This window comes from Accipiter gentilis, chromosome 32 (assembly GCF_929443795.1).
Source record: "Accipiter gentilis chromosome 32, bAccGen1.1, whole genome shotgun sequence".
Taxonomy (NCBI): Eukaryota; Metazoa; Chordata; class Aves; order Accipitriformes; family Accipitridae; genus Astur; species Astur gentilis.
Genome location: NC_064911.1, coordinates 9,235,246 through 9,254,172, shown reverse-complemented (window position 1 = coordinate 9,254,172; position 18,927 = coordinate 9,235,246). Strand labels below are relative to the sequence as shown.

The window sequence follows — 18,927 nt, the reverse complement described above, 5'->3', positions numbered from 1 at the left end:
GTATAACTGTAGCCATTGCAGGTGTGTATATGTCTCCATTGAGTGCTGTGGTAAGAATTACCCTTGGAGAATGACCAAGTCTGTCCTAGGAATTGTCCTCCTTCACAACCATAAGGTATTAGGTTGACCATAGCTGGGACTGGTTCTCTGGCATGATTAGAATTTGACTCTATAAATTTATATATGCATACCTATTTACTTTAGGCTGCGTGGGTGGGGGGATATTTAAAATAAAGCCTAATAACATGATTTGAAGGGATTTATTGAACAGGAGCTTGTGTTCCTTCCAATGAATGATGTTGCTTAAGGTTAGTATGTGGGGACAGGATTTTTGTTGGCAATGCTTGTGGTTAGCTTTTTCTCTCTCTCCTTGTTTTTGTTCAGAGTTTTAGTCCCATTATTGATGTTTGATCAAACATCAGAATATTGCCATTCTAAACACATGAGGAAATCTCACAGCATAGTTGAAGGCAATAAGTGTAGCTTTTCCTCCATTTCTGCTGTTTCTAGTTCAAAAGATGACGGGTGTTGCTGTTGGTGGATTGTGGATTTTTTTGCCTTGCAATAGAGGAAATAAGATGGTATTGTCTTGGCCAACTTGGAGGGAGTCCTCCCAAAGGCAGTTTTTTGAAGAGACCCATGTTCGTTTCTTTCCTGCCATCAATACAAAGAACAAGTACTTCTTTTTTGAAACCTCTGAAACTTCTACTGCAACAAATTTTTCTCCCCTTCTCCTCAATTTTTGGACCCTCTTGAAGGACACTGAGGATTGGTAATTTAAAGTTTTTAAAGGTTTTGTACTTCTATTTTATGAGAACCTAGAAGATGAACAAAATCTGCTGTTCCCTGTCTATAACCCTTTGCTGCTTTCTTCCTGCATGTTGAAACAGTTTGATTCTTTGGCAGCAAGGTACCCTTTTTAGATGGACTTTGTAGATATTGTCACTCTTACCTGTGAGCAGAGGCAGTTGGTGTCTATGTCCAGTATTGCATGCCAGCTGTCTGAAGGAGCATGTGGATGTGTCTTGTTGGAAGCCTTGAAACTTCTCCAGTATATTTTCTTTACTGAAAAAAGCGCTGACGTTCTGAACTGTGAACCAGGCACCTTCTAGAAATAGAAGTGAAGGCTGGGTTTCCCTCTGGAACTGGAAGTAAGCTAATTTCTGGTTACAAAGACTGGTTGGTGTTAGATATGTATATTTATGGGATGTTAGCTTTCTGGGACTGGTGTCTGTCAGCCAGTGGTCTAGGACAGGATATAGTCCATCTTGGCTCTTGGGCATGTATTAACCTAAATAAAGTAGAATTATATCATTTTGGCAGCATGGAAATCTTTATATCCAGAAGGGAAATTATTTCAAACCTTAGTCTGGAAAGATGGCACTCTCAGAGGCTTTTTTTCCTAAAGGAGAGCAGTTTAAATGCCTTAGGCATTTTCTTCAAATCAGCATGCAAGAAAGAAATTGGTGTGCATAAGGCGGTCGTGGTTAGTGGTGCATGTTAACTTGCAGGATCAAATGCTAAAGTTCACTGGTCCTGTGAGTCCAATCTTTTTCCAGTGTGTCACCAGACCATCAACTCTGGCTGATCTAAGCTGTATCTGTTTTGTGTGCATTTCTCAGAAGGAGGATGAGGCCAGGGACCCTTTCCAGGCCTAGTACAATTTGGTAATGGAATAAGCTGAATCATGCTGCAGAATGGTGACAGGAAAAACAGATGTTGGGAAAAAAACCCACGCTTTCCAAGACTTCAGCCAGATTTTTGTCTTCAATGGAAAAGAAGCAGACAGGGTCTGTGAACAACTGGCTAGAGTAGGAGAAATGAACTTACTGCTTCCATTTTATATTTACTAATTTCTGAAACAAAAAGCCTGCTAGAAAGCTTCCTTGCTTCCTTGTGGTTGAATTGTTTGCTGTGTGTGTTATATCCAGCATCACTATAGTTGTGCATGCAACACGAATTCAGTTTGGGTAGAAACTTGTGAGATTTTGGTCTCCTCAGGGGTAGAGAGGCCCCTGTAAGTGTTCTTGTATAAAGCCTTTTTCTTAAGTTGTGTACAGGGTCTTTTGGTGATGGCACCATGAAGCCCTTTCACCCTTGGTGTCTCTAGAAGTATATATCCTGTGAACTGGAGTATTTTCTATTACTTTGTGTGGCTTTCAGGCTAATGAAATTGCAGACAGTCCAGTACAGATGTTTTCTGCCTACTTTACTGGACCTGAGCTGTGGAGGGCAGGGCAGAGGTGAGATTAGGTTATGTGGGAAGAACAGGGTCAGGAGACCCACCGTTGGTCTTGCACAATACCTCTGCTGCATGGTGGGGGTTTTTTTGTTTTAATACTGTTTATACGAGTCATCTTCACTTTGTTTTGCAGCTTCTTTTTTTCCCTATGAAAGTGGGATGTCTGTCTTGCCCTATGAGAGACTGTTTGCTGATAGCTTGGTTTTGGTTTTTTTCTAACTTGCATGATCTGCAGCTTTGAAGAGGATTCCAGTCTTGTGACCTCCAGTACTCAGTCTCCTGAAGAAAGTCCAGTCTACTGTGCCATCACTTTCACCAAAGAACATGGAGAAGTTGATATTGGAAAGGCCTGTTTCTGCACCTAAGGTACTCGTTGGTTTTTGGGGAATACTGTTTGCCTGTCTTTCTGTCTCCAGAATTTGAGAAAGCCCTATCTGTTTGTTTTCAGAAGGCTTTCTAGGTTTTTTGTTGGAATGCTGTGGAAGTAGGTGCTATTGAAACCAGTGGCCTTTCTGGAAGAGTTTTCCTTCGTGACCACAAGTAGCAATGCAGAGTCTTTCGGCATCATTTTCCAATTAGTCACCAAGTAGTCTTACTCTGTTTCTCTCTTCTTGGAATGGGGAGGCTTTATTTTAGAGAGATGTTTTTTTGGTGTGGGAGGGGTGTCTCCCATGAGATTAAATCATGTTTTCTCGATATTTACAGAGGCTAGTTACAGTAATTACATGCTTCAGTGTGTTTTAAGTTATCTTCGTGTAGGGCACTGTATTGAGCTTTTGCACTCAGTGTTGCAGTGCAAGGTTCTTGTTTTAGTGATAAGGATTTAGCAGATCAAAATTATGCTGAAGGGCTTTCCCATCTTCGCAGTACTACGGAAACATCAACTGACCATTAAAATACCCATTTGTTGTGACCTTTTTCATAGCAGGGAAAAACAAGAGTGGGAAACTTGAGGATGGGATTTATCTGAGACATGCTGTGTTCTCTCACCTGGGTCTTGGGTATAGCGACAGGATCTCTTGTAGTCAGTGGCAGAACCTGTTCTTGGTTGTTAAAAGCTACTTGTTGCCATTGCCCCTTTTGGCTTATAGTCAATACCGCTTTCTTGAAAATTGCCACCAGGGTAGTTTCTGTTCAGGCTTCCCTCCAAAGAACTGCATGCTGAAGCACTAGACTTGAAATAGATATGTTGGTGAAGGGACAGATAAGAATAAGGACTCCTTGTTACTAACATAATTTTTAGCTAATGTAGAGGGGCAATGATGTGAATGGGTGGTTTCCCCATGGTGCAAGACTTGAGTAACTGTCTCAAAAGATGCTCTGACCTTGTTAACAGCAGGGCATACAAATCACTCTCACTTGTTTGTTTGGGGGTTTTTTAACCTCTTTTTTCCCCTCATTTTTCTTTTTTTTTTTTCTTTTTTCTTTTTTTTTTTTTCCCTTCCCCCTCCTCCAAGGGTGAAATGCCTACACTTCCTTCCCAGGAGAAGCCAGATACGAACTCATGCCCTCATACACCTGGCAAGTATTTTCTCCCTGGTGGGACGGACAATGGGAACTGCAAGGCTAATGAGAAGGAAAGGGAGTGGATCCGCCCTGATACACCTAGTAAATGCACATGGAAGCTTGGGAAACCCCTCTCTGCCTCCCCCCATCGTCATACCACTCTGTAAGTATTGCTCTTATTTGTTGATTTTCAGTACAGCACTAATCCAGGTCTCCTCAGAGCCATGTGGATTTAACAAAAGATGACTGATTTAAATTGATGCTGTTTAACATGTAGATATGCTGGTGCTTCTTAATTTCCACATATAAGCAAAGCTAAGAAGCCAGATTAAGCATATAAGGGACCTTGCACCAAAGACATGAAACTACGTGGACTGGAACTAACTTATTTTAAATAACCTGGCAAGCATTTCCCTGGAAGATTAGATGGAAGATTGCACTGTTAATGCCTTTTGCTTTTAAAGTAGCTGACTCTGAGCACTGCTAAGCTACTTTGTGCCAGGAGGAAGTGCAGAGCACTTCATTCTTGCCTCAGCATTTGGCTTGATGTCTGATTAATCCTTGTTTTGGATCAAGGACTTGATATTTTGTGAATTTGTATCCAATGGACATTCTTTTAAACCAAAATATCTAAAATAACTAGCTTGATAAAGGGGAGGGAGAAAGCTGGTTGAGATAAAAAGCTTCAGAAATGCTGTGTTGCTTTTGAGTGACCTGCCTGTGGCCCCTTCTGTGAATACACTGACTTTTTTTGTATGTGTACCAGGCCAGAGCCTCTGAAAATCATGCCAAGCATCCTGAATAAAGTTGGCAATACACCCATGGTGAGAATCAACAAGATTGGGAAGCAGTATGGGCTCAAGTGTGAACTCTGTGAGTACTGCTGCAGACAGAAAATCAAAATAAGAAACACTGTTTCAGAAACTTGGGTACTTCTGGTTAGTAGTGTCATGTAACCTGGGCGTAGGAGGAGTGCAGGTACCCTGCAGAAAATGGTGAGAAAAATTCCTCTTTTTCTTTGGCAGATTTTCAGGTTTTTAGGATTTGGTCATCTAAAACACTTTCAGTTTGTACTTCATGAGGACATTTCCTGCAGCTTTTCCATTTTTGTAGAAAAAGTGAAACTTTTCTCATAGAAAATGTTTTTTTTAATTTTAAAAAAGTTGTATGAAATATGTGCTTCTCATATTCATCAGTGTGTGTAAAATGCTGATCTGCAGTTACCACTGAAGTTCACTGAAAACGAGGAAAGGGATCAAACTGTCAATGAATGTGGGATTTTTTGTTCATTTGGGTTTTTTTAAACCCAACCATAGTAGAGATATCTGGAGGCTCTTATCAGTCCTGAAAGGTGGTGTTTAACCATTGAAGGGATTAATGCTGGGAGTACTGAAGTGAAAGTGTAGGCTGAATGACGGGAGAAACTTCCAGTTTGATCAGAAACTGGCTGGAGAATGTAGCAGGAAAAAGGCTGTTGGTAGAGTTCTCTTCCCCTGTGCTATGGTGCTGGAAGAGCCCTGGGGCTTTTTATACTAATGACTGGGCTGTAATAAAGAGGAAAGATGAAAGGAGGGGTCATACTTTGAGGAGACTGACAAGAGTTCTGGCTTCTGTGGCCAGCATCAAGTACCAAGCTTGCTGTGTTGTTGTGACCTGTAACAGTGGAGATGCTGTGAACTGAATCCCCGCCTCTGGTGTTGTAAAGTAGGGAGGTGAATTGGGCAGACATGTAACAGTTGCTTTTGCAGATACCTTAGGGATGAGCAGCCTGTTCAGCAAATGACTGCTGTTTAAGAACTCTGCTTGGTTTCTTTGTTTCCAGTGGCAAAATGTGAGTTCTTCAATGCTGGGGGCAGTGTGAAGGACCGCATCAGCCTAAGGATGGTAGAGGATGCTGAGAAGGCTGGGATCCTGAAGCCTGGGGACACAATCATAGAGCCAACCTCTGGAAACACAGGTAGGGGGTGGAGAAGACCCTAGTAAAGTGTGGGGGAAAATGTTGTGGTGGTTTTCCTGGAGAGGCAGACTTGAGATTGGAGCATGGAAGCTACCTGTGCAAGGAAGAAAGGGGATCTCTTGCTGCCTGCAAGGTGTAGGAAGAAGTGCCTTTTCCATCTTGCACAAGGAACAATTCTGCAGTGTCCTTTGCTGACCAGAACAGCTGGGAAGGAGGTCTGCTAAATTTGCAGAGGCCTTTACTTTAAAAGAAAAGAAGTGTTAGGCCAGGTTTTTAGGTCCTATTCAGGAATTAAAGTCTGACTGAAATTATTGGAAATCAAGCACCAAAAGACTGGTGTGAACCTGGATCTTCCCCTTCTGTTTGGGAAGTCCCATGGTCCTCATTCCCTACACTCTGTCAGGTGAGATGGGCCTGGTTTGAGGAACAGCCTTTCCCACGTGGTGCAGCTGAGATGGGAGATAAGCTGCATCCCTACAGCACTATCTGCTAACACAGCCCTTGCAGATTTTAACAGATTCCACTTGGGTCAGCGTCTCTTCCTTGGAGGGCTGGAGGAAGGAACAGGCCTGCTAGTCAGGGGCCAGGGCAGAGCATCTGATGATCCGAGCAAACTGGAGGTAACTCTGGGCTCCTGCGTCACAGCTGTTGTACTTCTGTTAAGCTGCTCTACTGGTGGGGAGTAAATGTACCTGGAATGTTCACCCTTTAGCTAGTTAAATATAAAATACGCTGCCTCCTCTGAGGAGGTTCCTGAGCTGAGCTGCAAGCTACTTCCTTGCCTGATGTGTTCTGGAGAGGTGCCCTGTCCTGTTCTTAAACATTTCCCTGGGCATCCATCCACTGTTGCCTTCTAATAGACACAGGCCAGGCAGATCTTTCTGTTGTTCTTTTGATCCAGTCCAGCATTTGTTAATGGAGGGACTGGGGTGATGAGCTGACCTGTGACCAGTTCCCCTGACTTCAGCAGAAAACTGGGAAGTCATATCTGTTGCCATTTGTTCAGCAGGTGCTCCGTGGGGGGAGCAGTGCAATTGAAACCCTTGTGACTATGTCTATACCTCTTGCCTGAACAATGGCAAGAAGTGGAAAACATCCATATATTGCATTCCTCCAGTATCTGAGGTCATAGTATGACATCCTGCTTTCTGGGTCAGTACCTGATAAATGGTTCTCCTTGCCACAGAATTCAAAAGATAGAAAGGAGGCAGAGCTGAAGGACGCACAGGACAATTGGTTCAGAAAGCTCTTTTTTCATTTAAAATTGAAGACCAGGGCAGACAGTAACCTGAGAGAATTGGCTTTTACTCTAGGCTACTGCTCAGAGCTCCTGAGTATCTTGAATCTGAGGGCTAATGTGTTACATTTTTGTCCTTTCTGCATCCCACTTCTCCCTCAGCCAAAGTCCTGTTTTGATGTTTGCTGCATTTCCAGGTGAATGGTAGCAGAAAGTACAAAGTGTTAGAGTTCGAGTCTTGAAATGCTTTCTTCATCACAGACCATAAGGGAGGATGCTGGATGGCTTGTCTTCTGTCTTTGGCCTTAGTGAGGCCTTTGCCATCTTTTTCTTTTTTTTTTTTTTTACATCTGTATTTATCTATAATATACTGGAAAAAGTCATTGTATCATGTTGTGTTTCCCCTCACCCCCCACTATATTTAAACACTACTTGAATTGTGAGTTATGCTTCTCTTATGGGAATAGTTAAAGTTGGTTTTTTTTCCCCACCCCTACACAATCCAGCACCATGTAGAAACAGAGCCAGCTTTTAATAAGCAAGTCTTTGTGTAGGGTAAACTGCCTGTGAGGCATTGTCATATGCATGTGTTGGTATTGTGCCTGGTACCCAAAAGAGCAGGGGAGGTGCCATGCAGCCTGACCTCAGACACATAGGAACTAACTTTATCTGTTTAGCTTATGCAGCAGAGAGGTGATCTGATAACAGGTGTAAGCTTCTCTGCTATGGGGAAGACACTTCTGAGCTTAGCTCTTCAGGTAGGCAGACAATGACAAGCTGGAAGGCAGAAATCAGGCTGGAGGTGCAGATTTTTAAAGTAGAAATGAGGTGTCTGTCTCTTAACAGTCAAGGTACTTCACTGTGGTGGCAAGTTGACAATAGTGCATTAGAACCTCGATCATGTACAGCATCTAAATCATGCCTTTTTAGAAAGGACTTAGTTTTGGCACATTGCAAACTAGGGATTTAGTACAGAATTGAGTCAACAGAGGGTCTAATACTCTTCTGACAGTATCAAAATGATTGCTCTAGTTGTCTTTACCTTAAAGCTCATTCCTTTCCCAAATTACTTCTGTAAAAATGAAGTGGGTGAGACAGGAGGAAGGTGATGTGCATGTGGTAAAGCTAGCAGTTTGCACATGTCAAGCTTTCCCACTGTTGGCTAAACTTTCTGTTGGCTGTGATCCTCAAAGAACTAGCAGCAGCTGTAAATCCAGTTCTCCCCAGTAGCCAGAAACATTCCCTTTGCCACCCCTCTAGAGACACTGTACTTAAGCCTCTGGTGAAAATCTGATTAAAGCCAGGGCATGCCAAAGCTAGCGTTGTGGGTTTTGTTATTTGCTGCTCCTCACTGTATGCCCTACATGTCTTTTCTTGCTTCCAGGAATTGGGCTGGCCTTGGCTGCAGCAGTGAAGGGTTACCGCTGTATCATTGTGATGCCAGAGAAAATGAGTATGGAAAAGGTCTGATCTGCTTTTATTTTCAAGAATTAAAAAAATAAGCACATTTGCACTTGCAGACTTCCTGGTGTAGAGGAGTGCTGTGGCTTTAGCAGCAAAGGTGTAGGCTTGTGGCCTCCAAGTCACTGGCTAGGCTGTACTCTGCTGAGGGCCTATTGCCAGCGCCAAGAGAAAGCCAGGCTGGCTAGCCATGGACAGAAATGTGCTTAAGACCCATCCCCACAGCGTTGTCACTTGGAAAACTGTCATAACTGTTTTAAATACAAATGTCAAGGGAACGCGAGATTTACCTAGCCCATTGAAGTAACTACCTGCTCCTGGGTTAGCTGTAGCTCGTTGAGCAAAGGAGTACAGAGGACAAAGTAAGGCAATGCTGAAGTTTCGAATATTCTTCTGTTCTGCACTGGGCTGAGCAAGGCCATGAGGGAGCCTTGCTGAGCTCCTCAGGTTACACTGGTGGGTACTGGCAAGCATCTGAGTTGTCACCACAGCAACAAAGGGGAAGGAAAAGCCACCTGGGTAATATCCCCTTACCTTTACTGTGGAAAGCACAAAACATCTGGCTCTAGAGCAAGCCCTGTTGTGTGCTCCACTGGGGTGGTTGCTGCACCTGCAGCCAGAAGAAAAGAGATCCCCTGTGTCTCACAGCTGAGAGAGGAAATAGCTGTCAGCAAAACTACTTACCTCAATTCAAACCATTCCAGTGTTCCAGCTGAAGGCAGCGGCACAAATGAGAACAATGTCACCTGAAGGCATATACCCATTGCTTGCTCTTACCTGCTCTGGAGGGAGAGGTACCACATGGCCATTGCCATGCACCATGCAGCACCAAAGGCCTCCCCTCTGAAGACAGGCCTTGCTGTAGCTCAATGTCATAAACTTTCTTGCCCTCATAGCAGTTGAGTGGTGCATAGGGCCTTGGAAGATCTCCTTTGCTGCCTGTGTCTAAAGCAGGAGGTAAATAAACATAATTTGCACTTAAACATAAAATACTGGGCTATAGCACTGTTGGAGTGCAGGCCGTATGTGACTGGTATGAAAGGAGATGGTGTTTTGCCTGAATGAGGCTTCTCAATATGTAGTAATAGTCCCTACAGGCCTGAAGGCCTAGAATAGAAACAGGAATTTGACATCTAGCTCCCAAGTAAAGCTTAGTTGAGACCAAATTCCATTAAAGATCTGGACCCGTGGCTTAGTGATGCTGTGAGGCTGGGGTGTAGAACTGCTAAGGAGGCTATTGCAGACCAGGTAAAAGGGAAGATGTTTTCTTTTCCCTGCATCTCAATGAAGTCTCTGTGCTGGGAGAGCAGTTTTGGGTTTTGTGACCATATTTATTTGCTATAGGTGGATGTCCTGAGAGCTCTGGGTGCTGAGATTGTGAGGACCCCAACTACTGCAAGATTCGATTCTCCCGAATCTCACGTGGGAGTAGCATGGAGACTGAAAAATGAAATCCCCAATGCCCATATACTAGACCAGGTAAGAGCCAAAGTCTCAGAGGTGCAGGTGTAGTGTGGGAGGAGGTATTACAGCCTTGTTCCTTAGTGTCCTTGGTTGACTGTTCAACAGCCTTGGTGTGTCTCTGGAGGAAAAGATGTCCCAGGTCTGGAACGGTAGTTGAGCCATCACCATGCTGTAGGGTAGCGAACTTTTATAGTCACTAGAGGGCAGCAACGAGCCTATGTTTGCAGAGACTGCAACACATGGGTTTCTTTCCACTGAACTGGCAGTCCTGCACGGAAGAATAGGTACAAGGGTCATGTTCTTAAAAGAAACTGCCCCACAGACAGGACAGGTCTTGGCATTGGAGGGCTGGCACCTTAGAGCTCCTCTGAAATTAGGTCACTTAGGAAGGTTGTACTTCCCCTTGGACATTCTGCCTAGCTCCAGCTATCAAGGAAACAGCCTGGAAAGCGTATATGTAGCTGTTGTGGGGCTTGGATAATGTTTGTCGTGTTCTTGAAATGCCTCACAATGTCAATTTTGTTGTCTTTCTTGTCTACTTAATGGCTTTTCTATCTTTCAATATAGTACCGTAATGCCAGCAACCCCCTGACGCACTATGACACCACAGCTGAAGAGATCCTGCAGCAGTGTGAAGGTATGTTTGCTCTACTACTATCCCCTTCCTCAGTGAGTCCTTAGTATTCTCTTATTGTTAGGTACTTGGAGAATGGGACCTGAGGTGGTTGAGAAATGCATGGATTTTGATACAGCAAATCCCATACATAGGCTGTGTGTCACTAGAGAATTATTTTATTTCAGTAGTCATAGTAATGAATTCCGCCGCCCCCCCCCCGTTAAAGAGGGGTGCTTTGGTTTTTAGATTCCTCTGCTTGTGACCAGGTGGAGAAAGCAGTGATGCTTACGTTATCTTTAAAAAAACCCAAAACCCAACAACAAAAAAAAACCCATAGCTAGAGTGGCATGAAAGAACAGCATCGCTTTCTCTGATCACAAATGCAGAATCATAGACTCACAAAATTGTTTAGGTTGGAAATGACCTTTAAGATCGAGTCCAACCACAAACCTAACACTGCCAAGTCCACCGCTAAACCATGTACCTAAGTGCCATGTCTATATGTCTTTTAAATACCTCCAGCGATGGTGACTCAACCACTTCCCTGGGCAGCCTGTTCCAATACTTGATAACCCTTTCAGTGAAGAAGTATTTCCTAATATCCAGTCTAAACCTCCCCAATACAACTTGAGGCCGTTTCCTCTTGTCCTATCACTTGTTACTTGGGAGAAGAGACCGACACCTTGCTACAACCTTCTTTCAGGTAGTTGTAGAGAGTGGTAAGGCCTCCCCTGAGCCTCCTTTTCTCCAGACTGAACAACATCAGTTCCCTCAGCCACTCCTCATGAGACTTGTTCTCTAGACCCTTCACTGGCTTCATTGCTCTTCTTTGGATGTGCTCCAGCACCTCAGTGTCTTTCTTGTAATGAGGGGCCCCAAACTGAACACAGTATTCGAGGTGCAGCATCACCAGTGCCGAGTACAGGGGAACAATCACTTCCCTAGTCCTGCTGGCCACACTATTTCTGATACAAGCCAGGATGCCTTCTTGGCCACCTGGGCACACTGCCGGCTCATGTTCAGGCAGCTGTTGACCAACATCCCCAGGTCCTTTTCTGCCGGGCAGGTTTCTAGCCACTTCCCCAAGCCTGTGGTGTTGCATGGGGTTGTTATGACCCAAGTGCAGGACCTGGCACTTAGGTATTTTTACATTCTCAGACCAAATACTCCATTACACTGGAAGCTTCTTCACTTCGGAGTTCTCGGGAGTACAGACTGCTCTGTGTTGCAGTTGTTGCCAGTAAGACCCGTTTATTCTGCAGGGGTTGCTTTCATGTTAGCTCTAGGCAGCCAGGTTGGAGTACCAGAAGTGATTGTGCTGTGGCAGCAGAGCGCTTTAGCTGGGCTATCTCACCTAGCAGAGGAATTGGTTTGACAGCTATTGAAGGCATTCAGTGTGATGCTGCAGCTTACCGTGTAGGCATTTGCCATAGGTGGTAGAAGGAAGTCTTATAGGAGGCTATTGACCTGCCTTATAAGACAGTACAGTTTCTGATGGGACTCTCTAATAAGAAAATTGGCTATTAAATTCCTTCTCATTAAGGTGAGGACCATGTGAAGGGTTCTCTTCTTTGGCCCCCCCCCCACCCCAAAAGTAACTCTAGCTGTTCAGAGGATTTGGCATGTCTTTCTGTGGCAATCTTTCTTTAAGTCTCAGTTAAAATGAGTATACTTTAACAAACTGCCATCCCACAAACTGAGTCTAGATGAGTTCTAGCTTTAAGCTTCTTGTTTGTATTTACTTTGCCACGTAGGCCAGTCGCTGTTCAGTTATTACTGAGCTTATATCCCTGCTTGGCAGGATGTTGTTCTTTTGACTGGTAAGCATTTTTTTTGTGTGTGTGTATTTTTTATTAACAAAGCTATCATGTGGATGCACCATGGAAACTGTAGGAGGTGGCAAAAGAATGAACTGTCATACCTGCACTTACTCTGAGTGCTTATGACCAAAATAGTATTTTTCACATGGAAATGAGAGAGTAGTTGTGTTAACAGTTCTCTCAGTGGGTACCTATCCTGTGCTCTTGGCACTCATTCAGTAAATTAAGTAATACAATGGGCTGCTCATTCTAAGTTAAAGAATGAATTATCTACATCAGCAAATACAGTAACAAGAAAACTACAGGTGTCAGCTGTATGGGCCACCTCGAGCTCTGTCCACAGTACAACAAATTGGTGTCTTGCCAGGCCACTGGATGGACATTTCAAAGCCATTGTTGAAGTAAATGGGGATTGAGCAAGGTGGTCTCAACACAGCTCTTGGGAAGCAAAGATCCTTATCTTGCCCATTTTTGTTAAAGAAAGTCCATACTTAGGTTTAAGTGGGGTTTTAATCCATCATTCTGGGGGAGATTTCACCACTGCCTTCTGTCCCTCATCTTTAAACAGGAAAAATAGACATGCTGGTGGCTGCAGCTGGCACAGGAGGTACTATCACTGGCATCTCCAGAAAGCTAAAGGAGAAGTGTCCAGGTTGTAAGGTAAGTGGCAAGCCTAAAGGATTTCTCTCTAGCAAGGTGAACCTCAAACTGCTCCACTTGGCACATTCCATTCCTTGAAAGCCTGCCCTGGGTCTCTATGGGAAGCTCTTGAGTGTTCTCAGTTAGAAGATAGTTCCAAGCAGCAAAGAAGTGTTTTCAGACTGAAATCATCATGTGCTGGTCTCACTGGTGACCAGAGTTCACGTTTGGCTCAGCAGATGAAAACTGGCCCTCAGATCCCTTCATGGGGTGTCTGAGAAACTTCCTTCTCTGGTGTGTACTGCAGTCTTCTGTTTCCTCTCTGGCTGTGCCTTCACTAGCTTGTCTCGAGCTGCTGAGGTTTTACCAAGTTAAATTTTCTCTGCACACACCAACCTGTGTGTCTACCTTTGTGCTGTGTTAGATTTCCTCACAGAAGTTGGTATTGTGTTTCAATCGTGAATATTTTCCTACGTAGGCAGGGAGTGGTAAAAAAAATGAAACTTACCTGTTTACAGTTGGCAAAAAATGTATTGGCTGTAACAATGTCTGACACGTGAGTGAGGACAATCTTGTCTCGGGGAAACCAAGCAAAACCCATGTAGAACAAGTGGTGCCTCTCACTTAGTGTCCACAGCCCAAGGAGACAGGATGGGTTGCCAAGGGGCCAAAAGCAGCACAGCTTTTTCCTCACAGGGGAGGTGAGTGTTGCCAGGATGAAATGAATAGGAAACTAGGTTGCTGTTAGCTTGCCTGTGTGTGCAGCCAGTGTGACACCAACAGCTGTAATGAGGCCAGCGCTCATGTGTAAATAGCCGTGTTCTCAAAAGCAGTGTGTCATGGTAGCCAAAGTGGAAACTGCTTCTCCAGATTATAGGTGTTGATCCTGAAGGCTCCATCCTTGCTACACCAGAAGAACTGAACGAGACTGACAAGACAATGTATGAAGTCGAAGGAATCGGATATGATTTTGTCCCCACAGTGTTGGATAGATCTGTAAGTCATGCTTCTTGGTTTACTGCCATTTGCCCTCTGTTGGGATGTAGAAGTGAGGTGAAAGATGGAGGAAAAACTTGGGGAAGTATTTCTTTGAGCTGAAAGGAGAAGGCTACCAGACAGAACTGTTCCCGTTCTTTCCATCAGCAAAAGCAGTCCTTGGAAGGCTTCTGCACTGGCCACGTTTGTTTCACTACACCAGGTCGAAATGCTGTGAACAGATAACATTTTCCTAGAATATAGTACCTTTTTTTTTTTTAAAAAAAAAAAAAGACACCCCCCCCAACAAAACCCAACAACTAACCAATTGAAAAAAAAAAACAAACAACAAAGCACCAACCCCCACAGCCAAAAGTGGTATGACTATGTCCTGAGTAGAGCCTGTGTCCCTGGGAAGTGCTCCAAGAGGGGAGGAAACTGGTGCTCTCTGTGGCTGTCTCACAACAGCCTGTTCTTACAGTGAGGTTTCAATAAGGAGCCTGTTGTGCTAATATGATCGTCTTACCTTGGCAAAAAAACCCCACTTGGCATTTGGAGGATGGAAACCCAGGCACATGGCTCAGTAGGGCAGCTGTTACCTCAGACAGCATGGGTTAAATTCACACAAGTTGTGTAGCTCCCCTAGCCCTCCTCACTTAAATAGACCCTTGTTTCTGTCTTCCTGCCCCTCCCCAGACAGTGGACCAGTGGTACAAGAGCAATGATGAGGAGTCGTTTGCTTTAGCACGCATGCTGATTCGAGAGGAAGGACTGCTGTGTGGTAAGAGCGGATGTGAATCCTTTGGGTTTCTCTGAATAGTATGTGGGAGGCTGAAGCCTTCTGCAGGTCAGGGAGACCTCCTTCCACTTCAGAAGCTGTCCTCCTCACTCTGGGCTCCTCTGCTGCCTCTTCTCTTTCATTCTTTCTCATTTCACTTACGGTTTGACAGTTTTGCCTCTGATCTGCGTTTTGGCAGGTGGCAGCTCAGGCAGTGCCATGTCTGTAGCTGTGAAGGCAGCCAAAGAGCTGAAGGAAGGTCAGCGCTGTGTTGTTATCCTCCCTGACTCTATCAGGAACTACATGTAAGAACCTGCTTGTTTTCTCTCTGGGAAAAGGGTGAGGCAGTCCCTCAGACCTCCTTACAGCAGTGGCAAGTTGAATACATATTTCCTATAGCACCCAGTTACTGAAGCAAGGAATGTGTTTGGGGCACAGCTGCTGAGGTATCTAGAAAGGCTCTGACATGGAGTAGAAAGAAGCCTTTGAAAGCTGAGCTCCTCCTTGTGTCTGACTTCAGTATATAACCATCACTGGTTAGCATCTTTCACAGGAAAAGACTTGCTTTTGCTGTTTTATTTATTGGGGACCATTGGTGGTATCCCATTCCTGGAAGGGTCCCTGTAAGGCTGTCTGCTCTCTCTGCCTGTGTCCACAGCAGAACACAGCACTCCTGTAGCAGTAGTCAGTGTTGGGGCGAGTTTACAGGTGGAAGTGTGAGGACTTTCAGCTGTGCTGAGAAGTTTCTCACCTGCTTCAATGAAGCATATCCCAGAACATGATGTTTTCAGCTGCGTTTTCTGACTTCTGTTGCATTCAGTGCAATACTAGACAACTAGAGACTGCAAACAGACCTTGCCTGATTACAGTCTGGCAGTTTTCCATTCCAGGCTCTGTCTCTATGGTATTGCAAGAGACTGTAGTTGAAACTTTGTTTCCTATGGGATTCCTTTTTCTTCCTAGGAGTATTTCTTCTCAATGTTCCTGGCTGGTAATGGCAGTATGGCAAAAGGCAGTATATTTTCAATTACGCTTTAGCTGGTAGTGAGCTGTAAACAGTTGCCTCTGTGTGCTATTAGGTTTGCTGTCAGATGTTCAGCCTGCTAATGAGCTTTTCACTTCCTGATGCTTTCCAGGTCCAAGTTCTTGAGTGACAAATGGATGATTCAGAAAGGGTTCATGAAAGATGATGACCTTGTCAAAAAACCTTGGTAAGTATGTCAGATCCATTTGGATTTTCATGAGTCTATTCAATTGGCTTTATGGCAGTTGCTAATTTAAAGCTCATTTCAATTTACGCTACTTCCTTTGATTTAGCTAATCTTTCATGCTATTGTGTTGGTGTATAATTGCAGCTATTAATCAAATCTGCTTAAATTACTTGATTTCCTCCTTTAAGTTGCATGGCAGCAGAAGAAAACTTGGTACTTAATGATTTTTAATTTTTTTTATGAAAAGAGTTATACCTGAAGTGAAAAAGTAGTATATAGAGAACCCTTCTGAGATCAGAGTTCTTGAGTGCAAAGCACTGCAAGTCTATATAGGTGGAGGGGGAGCCTGCCTAAATTGCTACCTATAATGACTGTAAATATGGCTAGCTCTCTGGGTAGGAGCACAACATTTTCTGTGTAAGATACAAATAATGAAACTAGGGAGATTAGTACTCTCCACTATCTGTAATCCTAGAAAGTAGATTAAATGAGGAAAAGAGTTTTGGTCTTAAAGCCTTCTCATGCCTCTATGACTTTCTGATATTGGGGAGAAAAACTTGAAAGCCTTGAAGCTTTACTGACTCTGGCTGAATCCTAACTCTTCCTTGCAGACTTTTGTCATTCCTGTAGTGTTGAAGGCCACTGTACATGAACAACTGGTTCTCTTCTCTCCATAAGACTTGCACGGGTTTTGGTTTTTATTTCATCCCCAGGTGGTGGAACATCAGTGTTCAGGAGCTAAGCCTCTCTGCTCCTCTGACTGTGCTTCCAACTGTTACCTGTGCAAAGACTGTTGAAATTCTCCGGGAGAAGGGATTCGACCAGGTACCAGTTGTTGATGAATCTGGGTATGTCCACATATATCGCTATTCATCCATATGTATTGCTTCCGTCACCAGCTCCCAGGGGATGTCTTTTAAATGCTTACTAGAAGTATAATACCCTTTCACTCATCTTCCTTCAGCTGTAGTAACACAGTTCAGAAATGCTAGACTTAATATGTTGTCATGCCAGGACTGTACTGCCCTTCACATAATAAGTGTCTAATGATTATTATGGTATACTTAGTGTGTCTCTGCAGGATAATTTCACTGGTTTTTATAATAGCTGTTTAACTTAACAAAGCAAAAATACATATTTAAAACAAACAACCCCAAATCTACCCATCTTCACCACAGCTTTCACCCACTTTCTTCAGAACACTGCATTATAGTGCAATGCTGGAGTGACCCTTCCCCAGGGTGTCCCCAGCAAGCTGGTATGCCTTATTACACTGTAGGTCTCCTGTAGGACAGGCTGAATAATGAAGAGTTACTCAGTTACTCTCTGGTTACAGTGCTAACTCAAGGGATTAATTGTTGCAGGTCCTTGCAACATCCTTGCAGGGAGAAGGGGAATGAGTAAAATTGAGGCAAGCATGTCTCTGGTCCTGTGAGAACTTTCAAAAGGACAGATGAGGGTGTAAAACAAGTTGTGCTTTTCAAAAGCCCTCTCAGATTACAAGCTCTCCAACTCCAAGACTTAGAGATACAAAGAGCCTAATGCTCAGAAGGGCCAGGCACCCACAGCACCTGTTGACTTCTGCGTGAGAACTTCTGAGAACTGGATTCTGTCTCCTGCAGAGACACGGAATCCAAGTATACCGTTAATAATGTTGCTTTATACCATGAAGCAGTTGAAATGACTTCTCCAGGCTGGCTGAGAGTGGATGCTTTTACCTACAGGAACACCTAAGGCTTTTGTGTTGTTGTTTAGCCCTATCTTCTCTCTGTCCTTCCCCAGGGTGATTTTGGGCATGGTTACCCTGGGTAACATGCTTTCTTCACTACTTGCTGGAAAAGTTCAGCCTTCTGATGAAGTCAGCAAAGTAATCTACAAGCAATTTAAACAGGTAAGCAGGTATATTCTACAACTCCTAGTTCTCTGGTTTAAAGGACTACTGTAGGTGTCCTAACACTACAGTGGCATCCAGTTGGGCAAGATTTACCTGGGACCATACAGAGCAGCCGTTACTGAGCACAGACATAGTCTGAACTCTGTCCTAGGTCACTCAATAGCTCCCAGGTTTGTGTTGTGGCTCTATATTGCACTGTTTGATTACTTTAACAGGCTTTCTTCTAGCATGCTTGTCCTTTCCTCCTTTCCCAAAAACTCCAGCACAGATCTGGGCAATATAACTGTCCAGGGGAAGAGACAGGAAGATGTTGAAACAGCTCTTCTAAATAATTTTTGTATCGGCTAAAAACAAGCAACCATTTGCCTTTTGTATTAGATGCCTTGCTGAAACAGGGGGATGGCTGCTGAAAGCTGATGTTGTCAAGACATGAATTTTTATGTTAGCCAGTTTCACCTGTCTGTCCAATGTAGCATGCCAAGATACCCCAACTTCACAGCTGTGTGGGTGCTCTTCTAAAATATATAAGTATTGTTGTTGCTGGTTTGCTTCGTTTTCAGAAAGAGGATTTTGTTTTTAACATGGAATACTTGACCTAGTTTTTACCAGGCTTTTAGTTTCAACACTGTCTCATAGTAGATGATGTGCTGTATGCCAGAAGTATGTGTAATGCTTCAGTTCAGTCTACAACCTACCAAGTCTCTGAGGTTGAGAAAGGATGCTAGTTCTTTATGGACAAATGTAAATGTATTTTTTCCTTCCCAGACAGATAATCAAGCGTCAGGTGGAAATGTGGTGCGTAACAAAACTGCTTAGTTCATGTTCTCCCTCACTTTGCCTTAAGAGTTTCTGGGGCTGGTGGTGTGCAATCATTTCTGTAGCTACACTGGTGTTAGCTGTAGTAGCCAATTCCCTGCGCTTCTGAGGTTGTGGCTTTTTTCCATGGGCAGCTTGGAGTTTCTCATGCTTCTTCAGTAAAGAACAGCTTAACCGTTTCTTTTCTCTTTAGTTCTGAATTTTTTTCTTGGCGGAGGATGAAAGAGGAGTGACACAAGTGGTGGTATTGCTAACATGCTAACTAAAAGCATCATTCATTGGTTCTTCTCCATTTAGATTGGTGATTTAAT

The 18,927-nt window shown here is 43.8% G+C and overlaps 1 protein-coding gene across 1 annotated transcript in view; it reads left to right on the top strand.

Moving 5' to 3' along the window:
* The window catches only part of LOC126053265 (cystathionine beta-synthase-like protein), a 30,792-nt gene that overhangs the window by 3,856 nt on the left and 8,009 nt on the right, over nucleotides 1-18,927 (top strand). The window contains exons 2-15 of the mRNA XM_049835234.1: nucleotides 2,478-2,608; nucleotides 3,700-3,911; nucleotides 4,515-4,621; nucleotides 5,571-5,705; nucleotides 8,327-8,406; nucleotides 9,748-9,882; nucleotides 10,435-10,504; nucleotides 12,872-12,963; nucleotides 13,813-13,938; nucleotides 14,614-14,698; nucleotides 14,895-15,000; nucleotides 15,832-15,906; nucleotides 16,620-16,754; nucleotides 17,689-17,797. Coding sequence (XP_049691191.1) covers nucleotides 2,567-2,608; nucleotides 3,700-3,911; nucleotides 4,515-4,621; nucleotides 5,571-5,705; nucleotides 8,327-8,406; nucleotides 9,748-9,882; nucleotides 10,435-10,504; nucleotides 12,872-12,963; nucleotides 13,813-13,938; nucleotides 14,614-14,698; nucleotides 14,895-15,000; nucleotides 15,832-15,906; nucleotides 16,620-16,754; nucleotides 17,689-17,797 — 1,509 coding nt within the window. The 5' untranslated portion in view covers nucleotides 2,478-2,566. The remainder of the gene's footprint in view (nucleotides 1-2,477; nucleotides 2,609-3,699; nucleotides 3,912-4,514; nucleotides 4,622-5,570; nucleotides 5,706-8,326; nucleotides 8,407-9,747; nucleotides 9,883-10,434; nucleotides 10,505-12,871; nucleotides 12,964-13,812; nucleotides 13,939-14,613; nucleotides 14,699-14,894; nucleotides 15,001-15,831; nucleotides 15,907-16,619; nucleotides 16,755-17,688; nucleotides 17,798-18,927) is intronic.